At 44.8% G+C, this 20,230-nt stretch overlaps 1 protein-coding gene across 1 annotated transcript in view; it reads left to right on the forward strand.

The window, feature by feature from the left end:
- The window catches only part of LOC147104524 (protein tyrosine phosphatase domain-containing protein 1-like), a 73,252-nt gene that overhangs the window by 10,669 nt on the left and 42,353 nt on the right, over positions 1 to 20,230 (forward strand). Inside the window, exons 4-5 of the mRNA XM_085962189.1 lie at positions 3,682 to 3,891; positions 12,690 to 12,861. Of these exons, the coding sequence (XP_085818315.1) occupies positions 3,682 to 3,891; positions 12,690 to 12,861 (382 nt within the window). The remainder of the gene's footprint in view (positions 1 to 3,681; positions 3,892 to 12,689; positions 12,862 to 20,230) is intronic.

Below are 20,230 nucleotides of genomic sequence, written 5' to 3' on the forward strand. Positions count from 1 at the left end.
CGACCCCCACAGACCCACCTCGCCTCGCTGACCTGGCGGGTTTTGGAGCCTTCGGAAAGCCCGCACTTGTGAGGACAAAAAGGGGATAATCCTATTTTCTGCCTGTTAACAGGCAGTTAATAGGCTTTAATCCCTTCTCGCCTCCAAGGAGATGGGACCCGGTGTGGGATGGCTACGCGCCTCCTGGCAAGATGGCATGGAGGCGGGTTGGGGGCAGGTGCCAGTCTCGCCTCCATACCCACCTCCCCAGGGCTGGCAAAATCACCCCCCCCATGTCAGTGAGCATTAACAACAACTTGCATTTATATAGCGCCTTTAACATAGTTAAACATCCCAAGGCACTTCACACGAGCAATTATCAAACAAAATTTGACACTGAGCCACATAAGGAGGTGTTATTACAGGTGACCAAAAGCTTGGTCAAAGAGATAGGTTATAAGGAGCGTCTTAAAGGAGGGGAGAGAGGTTTAGGGAGACAATTCTCGTGCTTCAGGCCAAGGCAGCTGAAGGCACGGCCACCAATGGTGGGGCGAAGGAAATCAGGGGGGTTTACAAGAGGCCAGGGATTTGATGAAACAAAACATGGCTGTTCAGCATGGCGGGGTTCTTTCTCATCACTGCGATTCCGACGTCGGTCTTCAAGTGAAATGAAGGTGCTCAGGCTGTCACGCCAATACATCTGGCAGCTTGCAGACACCTCAGAGCTAGAGACTTTCCCGCATTGAGCAAGTTCTTCTGAAGAAGACCCAGATCCTTGCTCAATAAACAGATAAGCAAGTTGTTAATCAATTACGTCTTCCTAGACCGTGATGCACTATCCCTCCTCAGCCTACTCGACCGATCTGCAGCCTTTGACATGGTTAATGACGCCATCCTACTCCAATGCTTCTCCTTGTGGTCCAGCTGGGTGGGACTGCCCTTGCCTGATTCCCCTCTTACCTATCCAGTTTTAGCCAGAGAATCTCCTGCAATGGCTTCTCTTCCCACCCCTGCACCATTACCTCTGGAAACCCCCAAGGATCTATCCTTGGCCACCCTCCTATTTCTCATCTATATGTTGCCCCTCAGCAACATCATCTGAAAACACAACGTCAAGTTCCACATGTACGCTGATGACACCCAGCTCTACCTCACCACCACTTCTCTCGATCCCTCCACTGCCTTTGTGTTGTCAAACTGCTTGACCGACATTCAGTTCTGGATGAGTCGGAATTTCCTCCAATTAACTACTGGGAAGACTGAAGCTATTGGGGCAGAAATTCCTCCCCAAACGCGTGAGTACGGAAGGGGTACTCACGCGTCTGGCCGGAGGAAATGCCGGTTTTCAGCATGCACAGCGCATGCGCTGAAAACCGGCATTTCCTCTCCTCTAACCCAAGAGGTGAAGAGGCTAGCGTGTGCGCTGTAGGGGGCAGCGTGTGCGTCTTGGATTTCCTCTGTTTTGGGGGATTTGCGCATGTGTAAAGGCCTCCGGTCCTTACGCTTGTAAAAAGCACACGTAAGTATTTATTTTTACAGGTAAGTGGTGTTTTAGTGCAATTTAGAATTTTTTTTCCACAGGTTTATTATTTTAAAGAATCTACAATAAGGTAAGTTTAGTTTTAGACCCTTTTTATTAAAAATTTATTTTTTTCAAAAAAAAAAATTATTGTTTAAATTTTTTTTTAAACTTATTTATACTTAATTTAATGATTGGGATGTTTTTTTAAAATTTTATTTAAAGTTTAAGTAGTGTTTTGGGGTGCAGTACTTCTCATGAGTTTGACAGTTCTTACTCTCAAACTTATGAATGAAGTTTCCCCTCCCCTGATTGGCTGAACAGTGCTCACCTGATCCCAGCCGGCACATCGCACTAACTACGCCGCTGGGTCAGGTTAGCACAGCGCGCCAACATCAGAACACTGAAAGGAAATCCACTGCGGGCCAGGTTTCAGATGTCGGCGCGCAGGGTGAGCGCACATCGGGGGCTTGCACGCGCGGCAAGCCCCCGACACCAAGTTCTGGGCCATTGTCTTTGGTTCCCACCACAAACTTTGTTCGTTAGCCCTCTTTGGCCACAGTCTCAGGCTGAACCAGACTGTTTACAACCTCGATGTCCTATTTGACCCTGAGCTGAGCTATCAACCCCATATCCTCTCCCATCATAAAGAAGCCTACTTCCACCTCTGTATTATCGCCAGTCTCCACCCCTGCCTCCGCCCAACTTCTGTTGAAACTCTCAGTCATGCTTTTGTTAGCTTCAGACTCGACTATCCCAATGCTCTCCTGGTCGGCCTCCAATCTTCCACCCTCCATAAACTTGAGCTCATCCAAAACTCTGTTGCCCGTGTCCTAACTTGCACCAAGTCCATCACCCCTGAGCTCGTTAACCTATGTTGTATCCCAGTCCGGCAACGCCTCAGTTTAAAAATTCTCATCCTCATATTCAAATCCCCCCATGGCCTCACTCCTCCCTATCTCTATCAACACCTTCAAGCCTACAACACTCTGATAACTCTGCGTTCATCCAACTCTGGCCTCTTATGCACCCCTCACTTCCTTCACATCACCATTGGTGGTCGTGTCTTCAGCTGTCTGGGCTCTAAGCGCCGGAATTCCTTCCTTAAACCTCTCCACCTTTCTCCTCCTTTTAAGATGCTCCTTAAAACCTATCTCTTTGACCAAGCTTTTGGTCACCTGTCCTAATTTATCCTTCTTTGGCTCGGTGTCAATTTTTCACACACAATCACACAGAAACCCCACAGTGCAGATAGAGGCCATTTCGGCCCATCGAGCCTGCACCGACACATATCCCACCCGATCCCCGTAACCCCTACACCAACACATATCTCACCCTATCCCCGTAACCCCACGTATTTAATCCCCCTAACACTAAGGGTCAATTTATCATAGCCAATCAACCTAACCCGCACATCTTTGGACTGTGGGAGGAAACCGGAGCACCCGGAGGAAACCCACGCAAACACGGGGAGAATGTGCAAACTCCACACAGACAGTCACCCGAGGCCGGATTCGAACCCGGGTCCCTGGCGCTGTGAGGCAACAGTGCTAACCACTAGGCCACCGTGTCGATGTTTACTACGTTGAAAGTGCTATATAAATACAAGTTGTTGTTGTTGTTGAGGTATATAGGAGTAACTCTTTGGGTGTGTACCTTTTAAGATGATACAGAAGGAAGATGATACAGGAGAGTAAGAACTCTGCATTAGTATTTCTTCAGGTATGTGATTAGTGAAGGTAATGTCTGTAACTATAATGACTTTCAATGATGATAGGGGGAGTAAGTGCCAATTAATGATGGGGCAGGATGATCTCTATGGGGAAGTTCCCATCAACTACTGATTTAGTGTCTGAATAAGACAAATTCCATTTCTTTTACATGGGAATCCTTAACTATTTTGGTGCTCTGGGGAATGGATTCTGCAATTATGTCCATTTTCTCACAAAAATCTCGTCAATTACCAGAAATTGTTGGGTAAGTACCTGCCATGTCCTCATTTATCCTTTAACAGCATTGAATCAAGAGGGTGTAGATACATAATAGGTTGTGGGGGTTGAATTCAAATTAATTTCTAAGTATCATTGACATGCTGTTGTAATTTTTGCGGCGGAGACCTGGTTCATTGCTGGGAAGAATCTTTGCTCGGATTAACCTCCTGTTGTCTTGTTTGTTCTGTTTAGACATGTATTCATCCTACAGGCGACATTCGACTGCAGAAACTCTCACCCACACCCTGCGTGCCCAGCGGGACGTGTCCGGGTGGGAATGGCTCCGGGCCCTGCAGTGCCGACGCAGCTCTGTCGCAGAAATTCTGTCTTCATCCTCCAACCGTCTGTTGACTGCGATTTCAGCGTCTGACATCTATGAAGGATACTTGACCTATGAAAAATGTAACTACTTGTCTACTTCCTATCACTCAATGTTTTCAAATGTATTTTTTTCTCCTGCCCCAGGGTGATATAATTGGGATTACGGAGACATGGCTTCAGGGTGACCAAGGCTGGGAATTCAACATCCAGGGGTATTCAATATTCAGGAAAGACAGGCAAAAAGGAAAAGGAGGTGGGGTAGCGTTGCTGGTTAAAGAAGAGATTAACACAATAGTAAGGAAGGATATTAGCTCTGATGATGTGGAATCTGTATGGGCAGAGCTGAGAAATACCAAGGGGCAGAAAACGTTAGTGGGAGTTGTATACAGACCCCCAAACAGTAATGCGGAGGTTGGGGATGGCATTAAACGGGAAATTAGAGATGCATGCAATAAGAGCACAGCAGTTATCATGGGTGACTTCAATCTACATATAGATTGGGCTAACCAAATTAGTAACAATACTGTGGAGGAGGAATTCCTAGAGTGTATACGGGATGGTTTCCTGGACCAATATGTCAAGGAACCAACTAGAGATCAGACCATCTTAGACTGGGTATTATGTAATGAGAAAGGATTAATTAGCAATCTTGTTGTGCGAGGCCCCTTGGGGTGGAGTGATCATAATATGATAGAATTCTTCATTAAGATGGAAAGTGAAGTAGTTGACTCAGACTAGGGTCCTGAATTTAAATAAAGGAAACTACGATGGTATGAGGTGCGAGTTGGCTAGGATGGATTGGGGAACATTACGTGAAGGGTTGACAGTGGATAGGCAATGGCAAACATTTAAAGATCACATGGATGAACTACAGAATTTGTTCATCCCGGTTTGGCATAAAAATAAAACAATAAAGGTGACTCAACCGTGGCTAACAAGGGAAATTAGGGATAGCATAAGATCCAAGGAGAGGACATATAAATTGGCCAGAAAAAGCAGCAAACCTGAGGATTGGGAGCAGTTTAGGATTCAGCAAAGGAGGACAAAGGGATTAATTAAGAGGGGGGAAATAGAGTATGAGAGTAAGCTTGCAGGGAACATAAAAACTGACTGTAAAAGCTTCGATAGATATGTGAAGAGAAAAAGATTGGTGAAGTCAAATGTAGGTCCCTTGCAGTCAGAATCAGGGGAAGTTATAATGCAGAACAAAGAAATGGCAGACCAATTAAATACATACTTTGTGTCCTCCTTTGTGAAGACAGAACCAAACAACCTCCCAGAGATGTCAGGGAACATAGTGTCTAATGAGAGGGAGGAACTGAATGAAATCAGTATTTGTAGGGAAATGGTGCTAGGGAAATTGACGGGATTGAAGGCCGATAAATCCCCAGGGCCTGATAATCTACATCCTAGGGTACTTAAGGAAGTGGCCCTAGAAATAGTAGATGCATTGCTGATCATCTTCCAAAACTCTATAGACTCTGGAATAGTTCCCATGGATTGGAGGGTAGCTAATGTTACCCCAATATTCAAAAAAGGTGGTAGAGAGAAAACGGGGAATTATAGACCGGTAAGCCTGACATCAGCAGTGGGGAAAATGCTAGAGTCCATTATAAAAGATGTAATAGCAGAGCACTTGGAAAACAGTGACAGGATCGGACAAAGTCAACATGGATTTACAAAAGGTAAATCGTGCTTGACTAATCTACTGGAATTTTTTGAGGATGTAACTGGTAGAATAGATAAGGGAGAACCAGTTGATGTGGTATATTTGGACTTTCAGAAGGCTTTCGATAAGGTCCCGCATAAGAGATTAGCGTGCAAAGTTAAAGCACATGGGATTGGGGGTAAGGTACTGACTTGGATAGAGAACTGGTTGGCAGGCAGGAAGCAAAGAGTTGGAATAAATGGGTCTTTTTCCAAGTGGCAGGCAGTGACTAGTGGGGTACCACAGGGATCGTGCTAGGACCCCAGTTATTCACAATGTATATTAATGATCTAGACGAGGGAACTAGATGTAAAATCTCCAAGTCTGCAGACGACACAAAGCTGGGTGGGCGTGTGTACTGTGAGGAGGATGCAGAGAAACTCCAGTATGATTTGGACAGGTTGATTGATTGGGCAGATGCATGGCAGATGCAGTATAATGTGGATAAATGCGAGGTTATCCACTTTGGTGGCAAAAACAGGAAGGCAGATTATTATCTGAACAGCAATAGATTGGGAAAAGGGGAAGTGCAACGAGACCTGGGTGTCCTTATGCACCAGTCGCTGAAGGTAAGCATGCAGGTGCAGCAGGTGGTTAAGAAGGCAAATGGTATGTTGGCCTTCATAGCGAGAGGATTCGAGTACAGGAACAAGGATATCTTGCTGCAGTTGTACAGGGCCTTGGTGAGACCACACCTTGAGTATTGTGTGCAGTTTTGGTCGCCTTATCTGAGGAAGGATGTTCTTGCCATGGAGAGAGTGCAGCGAAGATTCACCAGACTGATACCTGGGATGGCAGGAATGACGTATGGAGAGAGATTGGGTCAATTAGGCTTATATTCGTTAGAGTTTAGAAGAATGAGAGGGGATCTCATTGAAACTTATAAAATTCTAAAATGACTAGAGAGGCTAGATGCAGGAAGGATGTTCCCGATGGCGGGGGTGTGCAAAACCAGGGGTCACAGTCTAAGGATAAGGGGTAAGCCATTTAGGACTGAGATGAGGAGGAATTTCTTCACCCAGAGAGTGGTGAACCTGTGGAATTCTCTACCAAAGAAGACAATTGAGGCCAATTCATTAAATATATTCAATAAGGAGTTAGATATATTTCTTAAGGCTAAAGGGATCAAGGGATATGGGGAGAAAGCAGGTACCGGGTGATATACCTATCAATTCATCCAATGAAAAGCGACGAGTTAAGATAGTAACTATAGGTTTTTATTGGCTAAATAACAGAGCCCACCCTCGTGGGCGATCGGGTCCAACAAGGAGGAATACCAGCCAGTCGACCACCTTTATACCTGGGCAAGCAGGCGGAGCCATGGGCGGAGTCAGCTGTGGTCAGCCCAGGTATAACAGCGTGACAAGAGGTGACCTTGTGTAGTGACACAACAGTGTAAACAGTGATAACCATAGTGTAACGATATAAACAGTGATAACCATAGTGTAACGATAAAAGTGGTTTACCACACCGGGTACTGAATTTGGATGATCAGCCATGATCTCATTAAATGACAGAACAGGCTCGAGGGGCTGAATGGCCTACTCCTGCTCCTATCTTCTGTGATTCTGTGTTTCTTACCTTTGTTTAAAAATTTGTGCTGGGGATGTGGCACACATTTGTTGCCCATCCCTAGTTGCCCCGAGAAGGTGATGATGGGCCCTTGCTCCTTGAATCGTTGCAGTCCGTGTGTTGATGGTACTCCCACAATGGTGCATCATGCATCATTCTTGGCCAAGAGATTAAAGGGGTGATGTGCTGCAACATACTATCATGCCACTTCTATTAAAGTCAGCAAGAAATATTCACATTGCATTGTATATTAATTTAAACAGACATTGTCTTTTTATTTATACAAAATTCTCTCTTCCCCTCCCCCCCTAATAGCAATGACTCTTGCTGAGATTTGCTTTAATGGGAGCCAGCGGGTCACCCAATACCACGTTTAGGTGTGCATTCTTCATGTGTGAGCTTAGACAGTGAAATGTCAGAAAGGTATTTGGCTGTAGCATCACTGCTGAAGATGATCCCGCCTTCACCAGTTATGATGACTTCATCTTAAAACAAATATGGCCGATAGCACATTTGTTAACGGTTATATAACAACCTGTCGTCCAAATGGCTGTGTTTGTGTGCGAAACTTCTACATAGGAAATTTGTCACTATGAATGATGGAAAAACACCAATCATGTTGCACCTGACATAACCTTTGTGAAGCAGTTTGCGAGCATCCTGAATGGGAGTAAGGATGGAAAAGGTGTTGATCCAGCTGTTTAAGGGTAGCAACGCGGAATGCTCATTAATCCAGCTGTTAAACAGTAGTGATAGTGAAACGGTCACTAATTCAGCTGTTCAGTGCATCAACTCATTGTTGGGGCATTGTACTGGGAGTTAAAGTACATTTTTCCCATAACGCCCTGCATTTCTTACATACTTTTTTTTTTTAATTTGTTCATGGGATCTGTGCGTCGCTGGCAAGGCCAGCATTTATTGCCCATCCCTAATTGCCCTTGAGAAGGTGGTGGTGAGCTGCCTTCTTGAACCGCTGCAGTCCATGTGGTGAAGGTACTCCCACAGTGCTATTAGGGAGGGAGTTCCAGGATTTTGAATGGCGATATACTTCCAAGTGAGGATGGTGTGTGACTTGGAGAGGAACTTGGAGGTGGTGGTGTTCCCTTGCACCTGCTGCCCTTGTCCTTCTAGGTGGAAGAGGTCGCGGGTTTGGGAGGTGCTGCCGAAGGAGCCTTGGTGATTTGCTGCAGTGCATCTTGTAGGTGGTACACACTGCAGCCACGGTATGCCGGTGGTGGAGGGAGTGAATGTTTAAGGTGGTAGATGGGGTGCCAATCAAGCGGGCTGCTTTTTCCTGGATGCGGTCGAGCTTCTTGAGCGTTGCTGGAGCTACACTCATCCAGGCAAGTGGAGAGCATTCCATCACACTCCTTACTTGTGCCTTGTAGATGGTGGAAAGGCTTTGGGGAGTCAGGAGGTGAGACACTTGCCACAGAATACCCAGCCTCTGACCTGCTCTTGTTGCCAAAGTATTTATGTGGCTGGTCCAGTTAAGTTTTTGGTCAATGATGACCCCCCAGGATGTTGATGGTGGGGGATTCGGCGAGTGAGTGTCATGGGGTGGTGGTTAGACTCTCTCTTGTTGTAGATAGTCATTGCCTGGCACTTGTGTGGCGCAAATGTTACCTGCCACTTATCAGCCCAAGCCTGAATGTCATCCAAGTCTTGTTGCATGTGGGCATGGACTGCTTCATTATCTGAGGAGTTGTGAATGGCGCTGAACGCTGTGCAGTCATCAGCGAACATCCCCATTTCTGACCTTATGTTGGAGGGAAGATCACTGATGAAGCAGCTGAAGATGGTTGGGCCTAGGACACTGCCCTGAGGAACTCCTGCAGCGATGTTCTGGGGCTGTGACGATTAACCACCAACCACCACAAACATCTTCCTTTGTGCTAGGTATGACTCCAGCCAGTGGAGAGTTTTCCCCAGATTTCGATTGACTTCAGTTTTACTAGGGCTCCTTGATGCCACACTCGGTCAAATGCTGCTTTGATGTCAAGGGCAGTCACTCTCACCTCACCTCTGGAATTCAGCTCCTTTGTCCATTGTCAGTGCTTGGCCTTGTGACAGTAGAACAGAGAAAGACACATAGAGTGTGTTTGTGCATTCATGCAAGCTGTTAGCACTTTAAGTTGACATCAGTATTTGGGGGGAGGGGGGTGGGGGCCTGGCCAGCACATCAGTCTGAGCTGACAAAAATCACTGTGGATCGAGCTTTAATCATCCCAGCGCTGCTCCTACAAGATTCTTGCTGCTAATGGAAGGGATCCCAGCCACTGCATACTGAACATGAGAAGTCTCGCAAGAATGGGATGTCTACGTACAGTATGCAGTAGCCCCAATCAGTTCCATTGTGGGCTGGGGGGCGGGGGGTGGGTGTGCGGTTGGAAAGGCAATGGATGGTAAAGAAGGGAAGAATGAAGGAAATAATATATGGATATAAATGACAACCATGGGGAGAGAGGACAAAATGAGTGGCATTGAAGGGAAAAGGGAATGGTGAAATAGATAGCACTGATGGGGAGAGGGCTTGGGGAATGGAATGGGGCTGAAACTGGGACTGGTGCTTTGGGGTGGGGAGGAATGGCTGTCATTAACTGGGAGGGATAATGCCTGCAAGGACTTGGTGGAGGGGGAGGGAAGAGTGCTGAACATGAAGTGGGAGGGCAAGTGCCATTTTGAACTGAGGTGGAAAGAATCGTGCTACCTCAAATATGGAACTGAAAGAAGAGTACCAGCGTGAACTGTTAGCTCTACTTCCAACTCCCATTCTGATCCGGCAGGAAGAAAAAAGTGTCAGGTTGACTGAGGTTTGAGGGGGAGAAGAGTAACAGAATAATCTAGGAGGATTAAATAAAAGAACGAACTTGCATTTATATAAAATCTTTCATGTCCCCGGGACGTCCCAAAGTGCTTCACAGTGAATTAATTACTTTTTGAAATGTAGCCACTGTTGTAATGGCAGCAAATGCACACAGCAAGGCCCTACAAAAAGAGCGAATGAGTTGAAATGAGCAGTTAAGCTGATAGGAGGAAGCGAGAGTGTCTTTGTGAAAGGGTGGGAGGTTGGATGAGGTCCAGCGAATCAGTGAACTGGGGTGGGAGGTTGGATGTGGCAGTTTTAGTTGAGATCATTTTTGAGTAAGTGACGATCGATTGAAAATCTTAATGTCAACTTGTTTTTCTTATATTATGTTAAAATCTGTAAGTATAAACGTGCGTCCAATCAACCGGAATGCATCATTTTAATATAAAAATTCTAAATAATCCACAGGAGCATATCCTCAGACTTATCAATCATTCAGCGATAACCCTTTCCAGAGGTCATCCACTGTTACAATGAACATTCTCTCTTATGTACGTTTCCACATGGTTTGGAATGAGGGGCAGTGAGATGCCCGCACTGGGTGTAATTGACCATTTGCCACTTGGAAGCTAAGTCAGTGTCGCCAAGCTATTCAACTTAGGGAGCATCACAGCAGAGCTCATTCTTGCCCATACCCATCATCCACAGATGCACACTTTCCAGCAGGGAGTCACTGGATAGCAATCGGGGAGAGAAATTAAAGTGAGAAACCAAAGGACACTAAGGAAGCTGTGGCTGGGCAGAGCTGAACTCAACCACTGAAATATTCCCTTCCCATCAACGTCCATTATGAAAAGATTGATCATTTTACAGAGCAGGTCATTGTGTACTTCACACACAAACTGATTTCCCCCAGGTTCTCATTAAGTAGAGTGCCAAATACAGGGGTAGGAAGTGGGGATTGTGTAATAACACAGATTGCACATGCTCCCTGAATCAATCTGCACTCAGTTTCACCAGGTCACTTTCCTCAGCTCCTTCCTATACTTCAACCAATATAATAGGGGTAACCATCTGATTCTGCACTGCTGGTGGGGAACCTCCTTTATAGGAGCACACTTGGAAGTTCAGGTGCGCGCCACAGATGGTTTCCTGACCATATTAATGGCTGAAACATCACCCGCCGTACACACCCCAAATTTCTGGCGTGCTCAGTGCCACCACCTGGTGAGGCTTCCCATGGGCAGTGCAAAGTTGGAAAAATTACCCCCAGTATCAAGACAAATATGGGGACTTGAAGTTTTTCAGTCCAAACTCACTTAAGAGAGAAGTGTATTCATTTGAATTGCTAAGTAAATGTGAATATAATTCCTAAATATTACAGAGGGAGATACCCGAATACTTACTCAGCCTGCTCCATTCCTGCTTTATGCTTTAAAACTACTGCACGGAGCAGCCAGTTGGGTAGAATGCACATAGTGTCTTCGTGAATGTCCACTCTGAGGACATCATGAGTGATGACAAAGGACGGTTGGCAGTACTCCCCATTCATGCGTAGAAGTACAGTGCATGTCAGTAGAATACAAGTCACAGGAAGTCATGATCAAACTGCACTGTGCTCGGGTCAGACTGCACCTTGAGAAGTGTGTCCGGTTCTGGTCACCAAGACACAAGGGAAACATTCAAGCACTAGAGGCACTGCAGAGGAGAGGCCGCGAGGCTGATCGCTAGTCTTACAGATCTGAATTATGAGGGACTGGAGAAATTTGGGCTTTTCAGCCTTGAAAGGAGGTATTTTGAGAAATAGCTGATCTTATAGAAAGAAAAGAAAGAACTTGCATTTATATAAGCATTTACCTCAAAACATCCCAAAGCGCTTTAGAAGTGCAGCCACTGCTGCAATGTAGGAAATGTGGCAGCCAGTTTTGTGCACAGCAAGTCCCACAAACAGCAAAATGATAAATATTGGCCAGGACACCGGGGAGAACTTGCCTGGTTGTCTTCTAAATATTGGCGTGGGATCTATTATGTCCACCTGAGAGGGAAGATGGGTTTAACGTCTCTTCCGAAAGACGGCAGCTCTGACAGTGCAGCACTCCCTCAGCATTGTACTGGAGTGTCAGCCTAGATTTATATAGACGTATACAAGATTGTGATGGGAATGGAAAAAATAAATCTGGAAAACTAATTTAAATTGCGTGTGTATGTCGAGGGGCCACAGGGTCAAACTAGTTAAAGGTAAATTTAGGACTGTTATCTTCATACGAAGAGTGATCAACGATAGAGTGGTAAAATATCCCAGGACACTATTTTGAAGAAGAGGAGGGGAGTTCTTCTTGGTGTCCTGGCCAATATTTATCCCACAACCAAAATCATTAAATAACAGATGATCTGGTCAGTATCACATTGCTGTTTGTGGGAGCTAGCTGTCTGCAAATTGGTTGTCATGCTTCCTACATTACAACAGTGACTACACTTCAAAAAGTACTTAATTGGCTGTAAAGCTCTTTGTGACATCCTGAGGTTGTGAAAAGCCCTATATAAATTCAAGTTTTTTTTCCTTCTTTCTTTAAAGACAAAAACTCTGGAATCAATCAAGAGCCAGTTCGATTCTGCAATGAGGGTCACTCTAGATGGGCTCTCTCATTGGGAATTATCTAGTGATCCATGTCCTAAATCTTAGGGGCCCAGCGAGTGAATGCAGCACACTACCCACCCTTTTAAGTTCTCTTTTACCCACGGGCAAACTATAACGTGTGCGGCTCTCTCTCTTCCATCCTCCACTTCCAGGGAGCTTGCAGAGGGCGACTGCCAAGTACACCAAAGTGGGAGAACACCTACGCCTAGTGATTCCTGCTCACATCCAGTGCTCTGTGGCTTGCGGAGGACGACAGTGCAAGTATGAGAACCCTCTAAAGTGGAGCAAGCAGGATCAAGCAGTGAAGGGGCTGTATTCATCATGGTGAATATTGAATGGCTATGCTACAGTTAACGTGTAATGTTTATCTGATGGTTCAGTAATAGCAGCTCTCAGAAACATCGATAAGGATACCTAAGCCCATCAATCAGCACATAAGAGCTCCCATTATAGCTTTGTTGGCAAAAGGCAGTGAGGAACTAAAACATACAGAATAGAAGGTTACAAATTCAATTCCTGGTCTGTGCTAAGTTTACTTATCTGAACTAGGGTGGAAGATTACAAGTGGCCTCAGTGTCTCTGAGCTAAGGAGCACTAAATCGGTCCCAATCCTGATCAATGTCCAGTGACTCGTGCTGGAAGTTGTATGTATCCCATGGTAAAATAGCCTGTTGACATTCACCATCTAGGCTCACACATGAGCTGGATGGGCCAAAGGGCCTTCGTCATCGATACTTATCGTTGTATCTACTATGTTTCCCACCATTCCCCTCAATATCCTGTTTCTAAGGGTTCTGTCAAATTTCAAATCTTAAGTCTTTATTTTTAATATCTATTTATTTATTTATTTATGGGATTTTACGTAGAATTTACAGCACAGAAAGAGGCCATTCGGCCCAACTGGTCTATGCCAGGGTTTATGCTCCACGTGAGCCTCCTCCCACCCTACATCATCCAATCCCATCAGCATAACCTGTTATTTATTTCTCCTTCATGTTCTGATCTAGCTTCCCCCTAAATGCATCTGTGCTATTCACCTCAACCACTCCATGTGGTAGCAAGTTCCACATTCTAACCTCTCTCTGGGTAAAGAAGTTCCTCCTGAATTCCTTATTGGATTTATTAGTGATTATCTTATATTTATGACCCTTAGTTTTCGATTCCCCCACAAGCAGAAACATTTTCTCTACATCTACCCTATCAAACCCTTTCTTAATTTTAATGATCACTATTAGGACACCCATCAGCCTTCTCTTTTCTAATGAAAAGAGCCCCGGCCAGTTCAGTCTTTCCTGATGGTTATAACTTGGGCCCACTATTGGAGGTGACTGGTGCCCATGGAATTGGAGCGGTGTTCGATGGAACAGAGGGGTTACAGGGTAATTTGATGGAGGTATTCAAATTAGGAAGGGATGGGACAGAGTAGATAAAGGCAGACTGTTTCCAGCAGTGGACGGGGTTTAGAACAAGATACAAGATTAAATGTAAGAGATTTATCATAGAATGATACAGCACAGGAGGAGACTATCCAGCCCATCAGGCTCTTTGATAGAACTATCCAATTAGTCCCACTCCCCCTGCTCTTTCTCCATAGCCCTGTAATTTTTTTCCCTTCAAGTATTCATGCAATTCTCTTTTGAAAGTTACTATTGAATCTGCTTCCACCACCCTTTCAGGCAGTGCATTCCAGATCTTTAAAAAAATGTATTCATGGGATGTGGGCGTCGCTGGCAAGGCCAGCATTTATTGCCCATCGCTAATCACCCTTGAGAAGATGGTGGTGAACCACCTTCCTAAACCGCTGCAGTCCGTGTGGTGAAGGTATCCTCACAGTGCTGTTAGGGAGGGAGTTCCAGGATTTTGACCCAGCGACGATGCAGGAATGGCGATATACTTCTAAGTCAGGATGGTGTGTGACTTGGAGGGGAACTTGGAGGTGGTGGTGTTCCCATGCGCCTGCTGCCCTTGTCCTTCTAGGTGGTAGAGGTCATGGGTTTGAATACAACAACTCTGTGTGTTAAAAAAAAGTTTCCTCATGCCGCCTCTAGTTTTTTTGCCAATCGCCTTAGATCTGTGCCCTCAGTTACCGCCCCTTCAGTCATTGGAAACAGTTTTGTCTTATTTACTCTATCAAAACTTATCATGATTTTGAACACCTCTATCAAATCTCCTGTTAACCTTCTCTGCTCTAAGGAGAACAACCGCAGCTTCTCCAGTCTCTCCACATAACTCAAGTCCCTCATCCCTGGTACCATTCTAGTAAATCCATTCTGCACCCTTTTAAAGGCCTTGACATCCTTCTTAAAGTGCGGAGCTCAGAATTGAACGCAATAATCCAGTTAAGGTCTAACCAGTGTTTTATAAAGGTTTAGCATAACTTCCTAGCTTTTGTACCCTATTCCTCTGTTAATAAAACCAAGGATCCCATCTGCTTTTTTTTTTTTAACAGCTTTCTCAAACTTTTTGCACCCAAAGATGTGTGTACATACACCCCCTTTAAAATTGTACCATTTAGTTCATATTGCCTCTCTTCATTCTTCCTACCAAAATGTATCACTGCACACTTCTTTGCATTAAATTTTATCTGCCACGTGTCTGCCCATTTCACCAGACTGTCGATGTCCTCCTGAAGTCTGTCACTATCCTCCTCACTGTATACTACATTTCCAAGTTTTGTGTCATTTGCAAACTTTGAAATTATGTCCTGTGTACACAAGTCCAGGTCATTAATATATATGTATCAAAAAGAGCAGTGGTCCTAGAAAAATGTTTTTATACAGAGGGTTGTGAGGCTGTGAAATGCACTGCTGGAATTCGTGATTGAAGCAAAGACCATGTCAACATTTAAGAGTAGGTTAGATAGGTGGTTGAAGGAAAAGGAGAATAAAGGGACATAGGAACAGAGCAAGCACATGAGATTAGGATGACTTTTTGTGTGGAGGATGAACACTAACACACGCTGGTTGGTCCAAAAGTCCTGCTACACTGTCGTAATTTCCATGTCATTCTATGTAACATAAACCAAGTTGTTGTGATCTAGAATGCACTGCCTGAAAGGGTGGTGGAAGCAGATTCAATAGTAACTCAGAATAAGGGGTCGACCATTTAGGACTGAGATGAGGAGAAATTTCTTCACTCAGAGGGTGGTGAATCTTTGGAATTTTCTACCCCGGAGGGCTGTGGAAGCTCAGTTGTTGAGTGTATTCAAGACAGAGATCGATAGATTTTTGGATATTAAGGGAATCAAGGGATATGGGGATAGTGCAGGAAAGGGGAGTTGAGGTAGAAGATCAGCCATGATCTTATTGAATGGCGGAGCAGGCTCGATGGGCTGAATGGCCGACTCCTGCTCCTATTTCTTATGTTTCAAAAGGGAATTGGATAAATACTTGGAAAGGAAAAATATGCAGGGCTATGGGGAAATAGCAGGGGAGTGGGACTAATTGGGATAGTTCTTTCAAAGAGCCGGCACAGGCACGATGAGCTGAATGGCTTCGTTCTGTGCTGTAGGATTCTATGTCTTCAAGACAGCAGGGGCAGGAACTGAGGGTGGGGGGAGGAGAAAAATCATTGTGCAAGTAAGTCAATGGACTAACTTAATTGGTTTCTGGACACTGAAAAGCCAATCAAAACCCCAATGTAATGCCAAATAACAAATACAAAACAGCCCATTTCCTTATACTTACTGTTGAAGAGGAATTTTAGTGTTTGGATAAATAGAAACATAGAAAAATGGGAGCAGGAGTCGGCCATTCGGCCTTTTGAGCCTGCTCCGCCATTCAATATGATCATGGCTGATCCTCTATCTCAATACCATATACCCGCTCTCTGCCCATACCCCTTTTGTGTCTAGAAATCTATCTATCTCCTTCTTAAATATATTCAGTGATTTGGCCTCCACAGCCTTCTGTGGTAGAGAATTCCACAGGTGCACCACCCTGAGTGAAGAAATTTCTCATCTCATCTCAGTCCTAAATGTCCTACCCCATCTCCTGAGACTGTGACCCCTCCTTCTAGACACCACCCCCCCCCCCCAGCCAGGGGAAACATCCTCCCTCCCTGCATCCAAATACTTTGGATTTGTGAGAATTTAATTTGAAGAAATTGTCACTTTTTTCCTTCAACCTGAATTTTTTTTAACTTCATATTTTCTTGTCTCTGTCAACTTGAGCAAAAGCAGTGCTGGAGAATAAAGCAGCAGCAGTCACTCACAGGTCAGGTATAGCAACGATCCAGAGTAAAGCCTTCTCTATGTGACACCATCCTGGGGGAAATTTCATCCATGTGCTGGGTTTGGTGAAATCATAAATAAGTTGATAAAGAATGGGTTTACGATTTAACCAGGCCAGGCATACAGAGGAAATGTTCACCCCTAATGCCTCTCCGAGTCAGACTGCTCATTTGTGCTTGAGCTCTGGCTAGTTCTGCAGTGTTAACTTGCAGCCATTAAGAACTGGATTAGGACTCTCGCAGACGCACTTCACACACATTGTAGCCTGTGTGAGATCCGTGCGTTGTATATGTTGAGGGAAACGAGTAAAACTCTTCAATTTATTCTATTTTTTATATCGATTTTAGGAGCCATTGCTAAATTTCATTGGGTCCCTGATTTTATAGAACTTCCCTGACTCCATGAAACAATTGCAGGGCACAGAGGTGAAAGGTTATTGTGCTGACCCTCAGCAGTACCCAGTGGCTCCTTATACAATTCTACCTTTATTTCCCATCCGTCTTGATGAAACTTCCTGTCTGCTGATTTCTCCCTTCCAATCTTTGATGGTAGGGATGGTGACTTCTGTTTTGTTTAAAGATTAGCATATGGGGCCAGATCTTACTGGAAAAATAACGGTGTGTTAATGATGCATGCGGTTATTAATGTGCCAATCGGTCAGCAAATTCAGGGGATTAAGAGATATGCCGTGCGTTGCAAATCTCCAGAACTTGCTGGTTGATTTACGCTGCTCCGCCGTTTGCTTTGCACAAACGATATCTCAGCTCCCCGTTATTTTTAAGAACTTGCTGGATTTGCACATTAATTGCCTGTTAAACTTGCCACAGAAAGTTAACTCTGATAATTAACAGCATAAGTACCTTTTTAACGTGATAATTGTTAATGCAATGCCAATCAACTTCTCTGGCCCAGAATGGGAACAATTTAAACTGTGGAGTCTCATTCCTTCAGGCAGTAAATCGTCCTTAGAGATTTAAAAAATATCAAATTTGATAATGTTTTTCTTACTGTTCTTTTCTGTCTCTTTTTTCCTCTCTTAATCCAATCTTTCACTCTCTTTATTTCTCTTTCTGTGCCTGATTTGACTCTAATTCACCCTCCTTCTCAGTCATTCCTCTGATTCTTTCTCAGTCCTTAAATCTCATTGGTTAAGGAGATACACTGCTGGTCCCACTGTTCACGGAGGTCCCGGGTGCCCCGTTGCCCCGTTGCCCTCGCTGCGCCGTTATCGCCAGAAACAATTTTTGAGCTGATGAGTGCAGAAAAATATCTAACTAACGAGGCTTGCTGCGAGATGCTCCGTTCCAGCAAGATCCGGCCCATTATCTTTGACGATGAAATTATGCACGTCATGCAGGTGTACATCAATGAGATTTCGGTCACGTTTTACCAGGCAATATTCTTGAACACCTTTCTCCTTTAAGTCATTTCCTTCTCTCAGAAATACATTCTCGCTGCAAATAGTCAAAAATCTCAACTGGAAATCTGGTGGGCTTCTGGTTTCCTTCCTTTCTGTTTGTTCCCTTCCTCGGAGGCAAAGTCCCCCAGCAGGGCTATTTGCACTGAACTAATTTAGTTTCCAACCATGAACAGTAGTTAAAGGAGCAGACGGCCAAAAAACAGTAGTGTTGGATCCTAAAATCAGCACTAGTCAACTACAAATGCCGAGGTTGAGCAGTGTGTGGAATCCCCTTACATGCAGTAACTGACATCATTGAAACAAGGAATCGGCATTCGACAGTCTCATTTACATTTAGAATTCAACACCTGTGCCCTCCCCACTGATATGATAGTTTCTGTCACATGATCCAATATATCACTAGGTTCTGTGGAATTAAATCTGCGGCCAATGCCCTGCTTTCATTTCCATGCACTATCAGAAACATAGAAACATAGAAGATAGGAGCAGGAGTAGGCCATTCGACCCCTCGAGCCTGTTCCGCCATTTAATGAGATCATGGCTGATCATTCAAATTCAGTACCCTGTCCCTGCTTTCTCCCCATATCCCTTGATCCCTTTAGCCTTAAGAAATATATCTAACTCCTTCTTGAATATATTTAATGAATTGGCCTCAACTGCCTTCTGTGGTAGAGAATTCCACAGGTTCACCACTCTCCGGGTGAAGAAATTCCTCCTCATCTCAGTCCTAAATGGCTTACCTCTTATCCTTTGACTGTGACCCCTGGTTCTGGACTCCCCCGCCACCGGGAACATCCTTCCTGCGTCTAGTCTGTCTAGTCCTGTTAGAATTTTGTAAGTTTCAATGAGATCCCCTCTCATTCTTCTAAACTCTAGCGAAAACAAGCCCAATCGACCCAGTCACTCTTCATATGTAATTCCTGCCATCCCAGGTATCAGTCTGGTGAATCTTCACTGCACTCCCTCCATGGCAAGAACATCCTTCCTCAGATAAGGCGACCAAAACTGCACACAATACTCAAGGTGTGGTCTCACTAAGGCCCTGTACAACTGCAGCAAGACATCCTTGCTCCTGTACTCGAATCCTCTCGCTATGAAGGCCAACATACCATTTGCCTTCTTAACCGCCTGCTGCACCTGCACGCTGACCTTCAGCGACTGGTGCACAAGGACACCCAGGTCTCGTTGCACTTCCCCTTTTCCCAATCTATTGCCGTTCAGATAATAATCTGCCTTCCTGTTTTTGCCACCAAAGTGGATAACCTCAAATTTATCCACATTATACTGCATCTGCCCAATCACCCAACCTGTCCAAATCATACTGGAGTTTCTCTGCATCCTCCTCACAGCACACACGCCCAACCAGCTTTGTGTTGTCTGCAAACTTGGAGATATTACATCTAGTTCCCTCGTCTAGATCATTAATATATATTGTGAATAACTGGGGTCCCAGCACCGATCCCTGCGGTACCCCACTAGTCACTGCCTGCCATTCGAAAAAAGACCCGTTTATTCCAATTCTTTGCTTCCTGTCCGCCAACCAGTTCTCTATCCAAGTCAGTACCTTACCCCCAATCCCATGTGCTTTAACTTTGCACGCTAATCTCTTATGCGGGACCTTATCGAAAGTCTTCTGAAAGTCCAAATACATCACACCCACTGGTTCTCCCTTATCTATTCTACCAGTTACATCCTCAAAAAATTCCAGTAGATTAGTTAAGCACGATTTACCTTTTGTAAATCCATGTTGACTTTGTCCGATCCTGTCACTGTTTTCCAAGTGCTCTGCTATTACATCTTTTATAATGGACTCTAGCATTTTCCCCACTACCGATGTCAGGCTTACCAGTCTATAATTCACCGTTTTCTCTCTACCACCTTTTTTGAATAGTGGGGTTACATTAGCTACCCTCCAATCCATGGGAACTGTTCCAGAGTCCATAGAATTTTGGAAGATGACCAGCAATGCATCTACTATTTCTAGGGCCACTTCCTTAAGTACCCTAGGATGTAGATTATCAGGCCCTGGGGATTTATCGGCC

This window comes from Somniosus microcephalus, chromosome 19 (genome assembly GCF_052327205.1).
Source record: "Somniosus microcephalus isolate GS21.2 chromosome 19, FLI_Smic_1.0, whole genome shotgun sequence".
Classification (NCBI taxonomy): domain Eukaryota; kingdom Metazoa; phylum Chordata; class Chondrichthyes; order Squaliformes; family Somniosidae; genus Somniosus; species Somniosus microcephalus.